Below are 11,610 nucleotides of genomic sequence, written 5' to 3' on the forward strand. Positions count from 1 at the left end.
CAATGAACCCGGATACAGCCAGGACTCAACAACTGTTAACATTTTGCCACATTTTCTTCATCTAAAAATATAAATATTAGGCTAAACCATTTTAAATTACATGACAGATATGACACTCTGTCCTTTCATATTTTTTCCAACAAAAGGGGGAAACAAACACCCACCCTTAAATTTCCCCAAAGCATCCCTAAAGATGTTGCATTTGGCTGCTCTATCTCTTGACTATCTTTTCTTCTAGGCTTGTGTATTTTTAAAGGAGATGTATAGAAACAGGTGATGTGGAGAACAAAGGTTCTGAACAAGTCCATTTAAAAATTATGGAATGTAAAGCATACTTAGAAAGCTTTTCAGCAGTTTATTTTGTGGGAGGAAAATACCCAGCAGGACGCTCTGCACATACTGGGTCCTCAGCAGCCATTTGAATATTCAAAACTCATCTGCATGGTTTTTACCAAATAAAGAGGAAATATTTCATATTCTTACTTCTATTTAAAAGCATAAAATGGAACTATTTTACCACTACAAGGAGGCCTGAAATAATCGAATCAGTATGTCTAAACACAGGAGTGTCTACACAGCACCTGAATTCAGTTTCTACACCGTGAAATTTATGTGACGTCCATGAAAACATGCTTGATAAAATCATATCTAGAGCATAATATTAATTTTCTGACCAAAAACTGGTAAGGATTTTATTTTCTCAAGTTTAAAAATGAAAGGTTACTTTTTCTTCATTTAACTAACTGCAAGCCTTCATGCCTTGGGTCTAGGGGTTAAATTTATAATTTAGAATGTTTTTGCTTTTAGGATGAAAGAACATTTGTCAGGCATTGCCATTCATTCATTTTTTTAGAGGTCTTGTTTAGCTAGGTCAGCAGTTTATCTGTGAACTTCACAAGTTCATCCCTTCACTCCCTCAAGGTCAGAAGTGCTGGGTTAGTACTGAATAGTAATGATAGGGACCTAGGTGTGTGTCTGTGTATGTGAGTGTGTGTGTGCTGGACAGCAAGTAGGGTTGACTGGACAGCCACTGTAGTCATCCAGCTATCCTGAGGAGAGCAGGGGCCTCCAGCACCCTCACTATTCTTCAGAGGATGTCTGTTTCCTTTCCATAACACCTCCATGAACCTTGCCCTTGATACAGAGCAGATGCTCTCAAGAGTACTGCTAATTACTGGTTAATAAGCTGCCACACTCTAGGAATCCTGGTGAAATGAAAGAAAGAAAGCAGTCAAATTTACTGATGGAATGACACAGAAGACAGTCTCAGAAAACCTTTCCTTAGCACCGTCATTATATACCCCAATTATTTCATGTTATAAGACATCTACATTAACCTTAGAAAGGACTATCATTTCTATTTTTTAGATCCAACTCTGTTTACCATTTGGAAACAAATAGTATATTGGAAACAAGGATGTCAGCCTGGTTCGAGGAGCTTCATCTTATGAAACCCTTCAGAAGATGCTTAGAGGAACACCTTCAAAGCCAGTAGGATCTATACCATCTCTTACAATGTTTTCTTCCCATTTGTGCGTGGCTGTGTCACCAGGCTATACTAAGAAAGATGATTACAAATGGGAAAGTAAGAGTTTGTTTTATTAATATCTGAATTTACACTGCTTTGGTTGGTCCTTGTAGTAAGTATATGTATATTTGAGCTTGTGTATGTGTGTGTGTGTGTGTGTGTGTGTGTGTGTGTGTGTGTGTATATATATATATATATATATATATATAACCTGCAATTATTAATGGTAATAGCATTACTATACTCTGGGACTACAAAAGGAGATTTTACTATTTACCTTTTAATTACAATTAAAAGGAACTTTTTGTAAAGCCTATGGGAAAGAAAAAAAATATTTTCTGCTTTGACAGAATTTCAAAATGCTTCTTTCCATAGAGATATTATGGCCTGTTTATATCCTTAGTTCTTTCTGACCCAGGTACCAATTGTACAAGTTGGTATAGATGCTAATGACCCCATCTTCGTTATTGGACAACCTTTTCTCATTCCTATTTAAAGAAAGAAATGTCTGTGTTTGCAACGCTTTAGGGGGGCCACTTAATAACGCAGGTTAACACAGTCATTTTGCTGTCAGCAGTAGTTAAACTCCATTATGCAAACATATGCCTGTCTTCAGTTCAGAAAAGGGTTCTGAAAACCAGTTAGGGTGAGAGCTCTTGGCTTGTTTCTACATTCACTCGTGTCTGTTTCCCATACCTCCGATCCTGGCGTTGAAAGCAATGCCAACTGTGCAGTGAGAGTTGTTTGCTGCGGCGGCCACTTCTCCAGCACAGCGGGTCCCGTGCCTGCAGGGAGAACACACACACTTTCTAAAGGAAGACACCTCATTCTCCCAAACTCAACACATCCTCGACACCACTCAGACTTCAAAGTGGTGAAGAATGTAGCAAGCTGTAGGTGTTTCTGGAACTTCTTACCCAAGTAGCACTAAGTCTGTCCATGGCAAACTTTTACACTTACACTTAATTACATTCTGTTTTGGATTACATTCTTGTATGCTTATTTTTGATATCTTGCTTTCCCAACCAGAAAATCTCCTTGAAGGCTAAAATCAAGTTGTATGTTCCTTTGTATTCTCTGAACTTTCGATGTCCAATATGGTAAACGCCAGCCACATATGGCTAATAGGTACTTGAAATACGGCTACTGTGACCACATCTTAATTTTTAATTTTAATTAAATTTAAAAACGAGTACTCAGTTCATTTATTACAAAATGTAAGAATATGGGTATGAGAAACTACTTTTTAAACAGGAAATTAAAATATACATCAAGGATCTCATCTAATGAGATCTCATCTCATGAAGAAAATTCATCATCTAAGATTAGATTGCTGTAAATACACACTGGATTTCAAAGATCTTATGTGAAAAGACAACATAAAATAATGCATTAGTAGTTATTTTATATCAATTACATGTTGATACATTGTACTTAATAAAATATATTATCAAAACCTATTTTACCTGTTTGTGTTCACCTTTTTACTGCTTTTTTAAGATGTGGCGGCCAGAAAAGTACAAAATTTTTCTGAAAGATATTCCCTGTTATTTCTCACCACAATAACTTAGTTCTTTAATCAGAAAAATCATTTAGCTAAAGGACTTCTAAGATCTTATCCAAGGATGGCAAAGAAGCGTCAAGTGCAAAGGACAATCTGTTTAGAAAGGGTGGCCTAATACGGTGCGTGCTGAGAACACTTCTAAGGAATGGCTAAGCCCAGAGAAAGAAAGCGAGGACTGACGACTAATGCTTGCCCTGGATGCGGGAGCGGGACGTGACAACCACTGTGGTGTATTTCTATGCTAATGTAGTCAGTGCTCACCTCCCTTCCCACATTTTTAGAGATGAGGGCACTTAAGGAGGCCCTGAGAAGTAAAGAGATCTGTCAAAAATAGCCCAACAGTGACTAGAACTCAGGACCCCAGATTCGGTTCTGGTACTTTTTATTTTACAGCATATTCTACACACTCATCATGGGATATAACTACTGTCTATGCAACTATAAACAAGTAGCTGCTTACAACTGATAGGTACACACCAGTTCACACACCAGAGATATATCCTGCTTTTTCCACTCAGTAATATCATGCATCTCTTTTTATGTAAAGATTAATCTATATATCATTTAAATGATTACTATTATTCTATATAATCTTTTATATTTATATAGAAATGGCACATACCTACATACATATACCTATATACATATACCTATATATGTGTGTGTGTGTATATACACACACACACACACACACACACACACACACACATCATAATCTTTATTTCTGGAAATTTACCCATTTTTTCACTAGTATTAATGAGGCCACAAAGAACAGTTTTGTATATACAAAATTTTATATACCTTGGGACAAATTTCTAGAAGTGGAATTACTGGATCAAAGAGTACAGAATATACTGTCACACTGTCAACAGAAGATAAAAGTAGTATAACCGAACCTCATAAAAACTGCAAGACTGATAAATAGTACTACAAAACACCAAATTTTAATTAGTGACAAAAAAAGACAGGCCATAAGCCAAGTTGAATGACAATATGAAGAACGGAGAAAATATCTGGACGAAACCCTGTGTACGTAAACCCCTATGTATGAGTTTTCAATCTTTTTCATCCTTACCAAGCAGACTTGAAAAATATTATCTCATTGTTGCTTCCCTCTTTATCCTTTCTCATTACATTTGATGTTGTACATCTTTTCAAATATTTATTAGCTATTTCTATTTCTTGCTTTCTGAATAACGCCTTCATGCTTTTTGCCCATATCACTTATTGCCTTTCCATCATACCTGTTGCAAATATATTTCCAAATGCTTTATTTGGAACGTAACAATCTTATTTATGGCAGTTTTAGGTTGTCACACATAGTTATTTAATTTTGATGTACTCATAATTACCTTGCCCTCTGATATGTGGTTATACACTTTAATCATCAGAAAAAATGATCTCTTTTTTTAAAAAAATATTTTTGTAAGCCCCAAGCTAAACTACTAATTTTCCTCTGAGCATAGTAATTATTTACTATGAATCTTCATTAGCCTCTTACTGCATATTACTTCATGGTGTAGGTTCTTTTTATTCAAATGTCAAATTCCCTTTATGAGTCTACTGTTTTTATACTTCATTGGCTCTATTATTAATTAATGCAAGTTCTACAGGATCATGAGGACCTATGGTTTTAATGTGGCTCCGGTTTGTTCTTTGGCCCATGGGTTATTTAGAAGTATGATTTCAATTTTTCAAACGTATGCAGGTGTTATGTTTTTTATATCGATCAATAACTTGATTAACTTATGATAAAAGAATATAATTTTTATGAAGCAATCATTTGAATTTTGTGAGCTCATAAAATGGCGAAGCATACCATCAACTTTTATAAATGTTCCATGTGCTTGAAAGGGTGTGTATTCTCCAATTGTTCCATATAAGTCCATTATGTCAAGCTTGTTCATTATATTGTGGATTTGTTAATGTTCTTTGCAGTTCTATCAATTTTTATTGTGTTTAGAAAGGAATTATCAAGTCTTTCTAGTGAAACAAACTGTTTATGAATATGTAGTAACACTGTGGTTCTTGCAATAAAAATTAAAGATATCTGGTTAATATTTAAATTATAAACCACTTGATCCTTTTAGTTTCAAATATTCTGTGTTCATATTAGTATGCCTCATAAGTAGACTATAATTATGTTTTTTTGAAGCTAGGCTATCTTTGTCTTTGACTCAAGAGTCAGTCCATTTACAGTGTCTATGTATTCATATATTCATATTCATTTCTGTATTTTTTACCCTGTACTAGTTTGGATGTTATATTCTATTATTTAATGGTTATCCTAGATATTTGATAATAGATAGCTAAGATCACAAACACTAAAGTTATTAATACTTTTTTCACCTTTTCCCAAACAATGCAGACTTTAGAATGTTTTAACTGATTATCCACCCCTTGACATGATCCTCCCATAATTATAGTTATACATTGGATTTTTTAACTCTAGAAATCACCCACTACTGTTCTACTTTAAACAATCAATGTTTGCTTAGATTTACATTCTTTGCTCTGTTTATTTTTGTAGCTGTTATTTCCTTCTGGGATCACTAATTTCTTTCTGAAGAACATTCTATAAATGTACCCATCGGAGAGGCTTTCGGTAGCCTCAGAAAATGACTTTATTTTATCGTTGTTCTTAAAAACTAATTTCACTGGATAGAGAATCCTAGACTAACAGCACTTCAAAGATGCCATTCCACCAATTTTTAGCTTCCATTGTTTCTGGTGAGAAATCAGCCATCTGGCAATCTAGTTCTCTCTGGATGCTTTTCAGATCTTTGTCTTTTCTATTCTGCAGGTTCATGAAGATGTTATATGTATGTATTTTTAAACATTCTTTCTTGGAATTCCTAAACCTGTAGTTTAATATTTAAATCTTCAGAAGTCTTAGCTAGTACCTCTGTAAGCTAGTACCTTGATGCACTGCCTTTACATCATTCTATGGTTCCTCCTATCAGAATCTCTGTTAAGCATACATTAGACCTTTTCACACTGTCTTAATCTTCAATCTCACCTTCAGGCTTCCCCTATCCTTCTCTCTCTCTCTCTCTCTCTCGGCTGTGTTCCGTGTAACCTGCTCAGTCCTATACTTCACTTGTCCTATCTTCGGCCATGACCAACCTGCTATTTAGTCCATTCACTGCATTCTTCTTTTCAGTTATTTATACGTTTTACTTTTTAAAGCTCTTTTGTCCAGTCCACCCAGTTAATTTGGATAGTCAATTTTTCTTAAAAATGCTTTTCAATATTTATTTCTTGATGCATATGAATTATATATAATAATTCTAAATAGGTGAATCTAATTCTGCTATTCGTTTTTTCTATTGGTTTGTTTTCATGCTGATGTTTCCCCCATGTAGTTGGTGAATTGTCAAATTAGGAGATCATGTTGTTTAGGCTTTTATCTTTGTGAATTCCTTGAGGATGGTATGGAAAACTCATTGTTTTAAAGAAGATTTAAATTCACTTCTAACACATATTTTGGGCTACACCAACCAGGACCTGTTCCACCAAATTAAAAATGGGGGCCATACAAGTAATATGGATTATAGGTGCAAATTCCACAAGAGAATTTAGTTATTCTCCAAGGTAGTTATTTATTTATCGTCCTGCCCTATCTATCACCCAGGGAGAGAAAGTCAAATACATCCTCTGTCTCTCTGCGTAGGTTTTCTTTTCCTATGGTTATTGCACTGAAGATAGTACCTCAGGGGATCCGTTTTATGCAGAAAGCTTCTCTCACCCTTTGGACCAAGGCCTTGTCTCCTGCCATCTCTGGACTTTTAAAACTCCATCTCCAGTCTGGCTGGGATTGGTTGCTCACCCTGTGAAATGCCTAGTGTCCACCTGTTGCCCACGTAGTTGATAAATTTGCACTTTCTCAGAGAAATACTCTGGTAACCCATTAGCTCAACCGTGCGCTGAAAAGTTCTTTAATATTTTCCCATGAGTTTTAGATATACTGTGGTAGGAGAGATTTAATTGAATATCTGTTCTACCATATTACTAAAAAACAGAAGTAACATGGTTCTGTATTTCTAAAATGCACTTATTATGTGCATCGTTAATGTACAGTGAACGTTTGTAAGTGAAGAACAGAGTGACTATTTTGTTTATAAAAACATTTCTTGTAAAGATTTCTGTACAGGGCTCTACATCATAATATATGGGCTATTTTGGGGAGACAGGGAAGTTATACTGTACTGTTGACACTTATATTTTAATATCATTTAAATCATATATTGCAGCATACTGTAATTGAGGGTCCAAACTGCCAACTACATTTAAACAGCCCACTCTTTAGATGACAATGATCATTGCTCCAAGTAAAGTACTAGTCATCTTTTTTATTTTTATATCCTAGTTGGACTCTGTCTTGACATGGGTTTTAAATAGATCATAGAACAATGGATATCATCATGACCTATCCAAGTACGTGAACATGATTCAATTTCTTCCTTCTCCCAAAGAACAAAGGGTGGTTAGCAAAAAGTATACTCATGATGTCAATAAATATGAAAGTCACAAAACAGACAAAAGTCTGTTTTTCAGTTTTATTTTTCTTCAGAGATGACAGATTATGAGTATGTAAAGTATTTTCAGCATAAGAAGAAAATTTTAGTAGATTTTAGTCCAGAAAACAATATACTCATTAGATTATGTTCTGACCCACACGCACCTAAATGCGAACTTTACTAGCCATGTCCCACGTTATGTCCCTTGGAAATGAGTCACCTGTTTAGCTTTCTTGCATATGTTCACAATATTACTAAGACACATATTTTCTGAGACTTCTAGAAGATAACCCAATTATGTAAATTATAAGGATATATAAACCAGTGACTTAAATTGGACATCATCTAAAATAAAGCACATGTAGACAAACTAGGACTTAAAAATGCATCACTTCTCTGAATCTCTTAAGGGCATTGCTGCCAGGGCCCCTAGTAAGTGTAAAACGTTGTATTATATAATTTTTACTTGAATAAACCATTTGACTTAAAGAGCATTTTTTTTTTTTTTTTTTTGTGGTACGCGGGCCTCTCACTGTTGTGGCCTCTCCCCTTGCGGAGCACAGGCTCCGGACGCGCAGGCCCAGCGGCCATGGCTCACGGGCCTAGCCGCTCTGCGGCATGTGGGATCTTCCCGGACCGGAGCACGAACCCGTGTCCCCTGCATCGGCAGGCGGACTCTCAACCACTGCGCCACCAGGGAAGCCCTTAAAGAGCATTTTGATTTAAAAATCATGTCTGTCTTTGTCCAATGGCTTTTTCTTACTCAGAAAAAAAAATTTTTTTTTTGTCATCTGCTACATTACCCAACAAGAAACTACTGCAATTACAGGTCTCAACAAGTTTTACCTTGGCTATCTGATTGAAAAGATGGAAAATGAGATCAGAGAATGCCTGTTAACTCATTTCTATAATATTGTGAACACATACAAGTTAGGCGAAGTTCGCCTAGAGTATAAATCTGTGGGGTCTACTAAATCTTGCTAGGTAGTAAAATACCGCCTTTACTCCTTCGTTTGCTTTCTCCCAGTCCTCTAGTCACACTGCTCTGTGAACTTTTTTTATTTCAGATGAGTCAGTGGGGATGGAAATATTAACTCATTTGAGATTTACCATGGGTCTGAAAACAAGATGTGAACGAGCTCAGCGATGAACCAGAGACATCAGGACACATGCAAGAGGTCTCCAGTTAGTTACCACGACATTGCTTGAAAGTCAAACTTATACTTGTATGGAATCAAGCAATGGCAAGTTGGAGAAAGACTACTTTCTATTTCATTTCTTTCCTGGAACAAACATCTTCAGCTGTTTGTGGATTCTGGCTCCCCCTCTCACTGTTTCGATTCCCTCTTGACATCTGATGTGCCCATTCTCCTTGGCATGTTTTGATTCTGTTTGAATCTGAGTGAAAACCTTCCATCTGAGTCTACTTCAAAAGCCCCCTTAGAAGGGGAGAGGGGAGCAAGCCATACGGATGTGTTTGAGGTGTTCTCCAATATATCACTCAGAGCGGCTGTTTCTGACTGCTTGTGTCGTTCTTGATAATATTACCACTTTATATCACGCTCTCCACTTCTCAAAGTATTTTAACCTCATCTGATTCTCACTTCAACCCTGTGATGTAAGCAAAACAGACATTACTTCTCTTATTTTACAAGTGAGAAAATTTAGTCAGTAAGACAGTGATAAACTGTGACAGGCCAAAGACTAGATTGGGTCTCCTGGGTCCTTCTCTAAAGCCTTTTCACTCTTCCAGTAAGACTCACAAGGACCCACATTCCTAAGTCTTTGAATGATTGACAAGATTTCCTGACTTCTTCGCCTGCTACCCTACTTATTTTGTGAGGCAGAGGCAACTTTATTTCCTCATTACTATTGATGACAGCATATTTGACGATATCTTTTATAGAATCCCCACGATCATTTATTCAACTTGAGTTATAAGGAGGAAATGCTGGGAATCTTAAAAAACTTAAGAAGAATGGAAAATAGCCGAAAATGGATTTTCACCCTGTCTTCAGCAAAAAGCTTAAGGAATGTATTTTTTAAAAAAGGTAAATTAAAAATTTTAAGAAGAAAAAAAATCACACAGTCCACTTTTTGGTGATTAGTTTTTGTGAGATAATTAAGACAATAGCTTCTGATGTTACTACAATTACACATAGTCCCTGAGGCTTCAATGATATTAATTTTTTTTTATTATACTAGCAAGAAACTCAAAATATACTAGGAAAATTCATTCAAAATAACTACTATGGACTGAATGTTTCTGTCTGCCCCACCCCTAATTAATTCACATGTTGAAACCCTAATCCCAATGTGATGATATTTGGAGATGAGGCCTTGGGGAGGTAATTAAGTGATGAGAGTGGTACCATCATGATGGGATGAGTGCCCTTATCAGAAAAGATACAAGAGAGCTTGCTTCCCTTCTCTCTCTTTGCCATGTAAGAAGGCAGTCATCTACAAGCCGAAAACCAAATCTGCCAATACCTTGATATTAGACTTCCCAGCCTCCAGAACTGTGAAAAATAAATATTTGTTGTTTAAGCCACCCAGTCTATAGTATTCTGTTAGAGTAATCTGAACGAAGACAATGACAAACAGATACATAAAATAAGATTATAGTCACAGACCTTGTGATAGCCTAATATTGAAAGAATTTTAAACATGAACTTAAACTGTGACAGTTTCTATACTTAGCAATACACATTGTGAATCCTCTTTTTGGCCCTCAGGAGTAATATATACAATACTTAAAGAAATTAATAAAAGTTAGCATTCATCAACTGCTCCAAAGTCTAACAGATACACTGCAGACAAGGAAAGAAAATGAAGAAATATATTAGAGTATTAGGTAGTAATAGAATACTACTAAGCATTAGCATCAGATAATATCATATGTAAATGACTAGCAAGTATTAAAAAAAAGCTGAAGAATATTTCTTCTGGAGGGTTAGAAGTATTGCTAGTTTGACACACACATACATATACCCACACACACCAGTGCATGTAAAAACTGGTGAAATCTGAATAAGGTGTGTAAATTGCATTAATGTCAATTTCCTAGTTTTGATATTTTACTATAATTACATATGTTGTTACCACTGGGAGAATTCAGGTGAAGGATATGGGGGACTTCTACTATTTCTGAAACTCTCTGTGAGTCTATGATTATTTTTTTTTAAGTTTAAAATTATTGTAGGTTTGAAGAATTTGTATAGTTATTTATAATGTTGGTTGTAATTCAAAAAGAATATTTCAGTCAGAACACAAAATATTGACAATAAAATAAATAAATCTCAAGTGGTCAAACTGCTTTAGAAGTGTTTTCTCACCTCTGCCATTTTTCCTCTTCCTTAACCTCCCCAGCCTAGTAAAATGACTTATTCACCATTAAATGAATTCATTGTTAACTATGCTAGCCCACGTTTAAAGGAAAGAATAAATAGCTTGATTTATCAGAAAACCTAGTTCTATACCTCACTTCTGTTGCTTTCCCAAATATAATGTTGCATGGAATGATGAAGTACAGTAAAACCCACAGCAGGTTAACATATACACACTACTATATATAAAAGAGATAATTAACGAAAACCTATTGTATAGCAAAGGGAACTATACTCAATATTTTGTAATAACCTATAAACGAAAAGAATCTGAAGAAGGGGTAAGGGAGACAATTTCTCAGGCCTCCACTGTGGTGGAAAATGAAATCAGGCTGTTCACAAAGCTCTAACTATATGGAATAAAAACTAGTATGTAGGGCTTCCCTGGTGGCGCAGTGGTTGAGAGTCCGCCTGCCATTGCAGGGGACACGGGTTCGTGCCCCGGTCCAGGGAGATTCCACATGCCGTGGATCGGCTGGGCCCGTAAACCATGGCCGCTGAGCCTGCGCGTCCCGAGCCTGTGCTCCGCAACGGGAGAGGCCACAACAGTGAGAGGCCTGCGTACAGCAAAACAAACAAACAAAAAAACCTAGTATGTATATATATATATAT

General features: G+C 36.0%; 1 protein-coding gene across 3 annotated transcripts in view; it reads right to left on the bottom strand.

Annotated features, from left to right (window-relative positions):
* The window catches only part of PCSK5 (proprotein convertase subtilisin/kexin type 5), a 447,761-nt gene that overhangs the window by 286,825 nt on the left and 149,326 nt on the right, over window positions 1-11,610 (bottom strand). For all 3 annotated transcript variants that reach the window (XM_027105664.1, XM_027105665.1, XM_027105666.1), the window contains exon 6: window positions 2,225-2,313. In XM_027105664.1, the coding sequence (XP_026961465.1) occupies window positions 2,225-2,313 (89 nt within the window). The remainder of the gene's footprint in view (window positions 1-2,224; window positions 2,314-11,610) is intronic.

Source organism: Aethalodelphis obliquidens, unplaced genomic scaffold (assembly GCF_003676395.1).
Source record: "Aethalodelphis obliquidens isolate GAN/ISIS:26980383/991018 unplaced genomic scaffold, ASM367639v1 scaffold7, whole genome shotgun sequence".
NCBI lineage: Eukaryota > Metazoa > Chordata > Mammalia > Artiodactyla > Delphinidae > Aethalodelphis > Aethalodelphis obliquidens.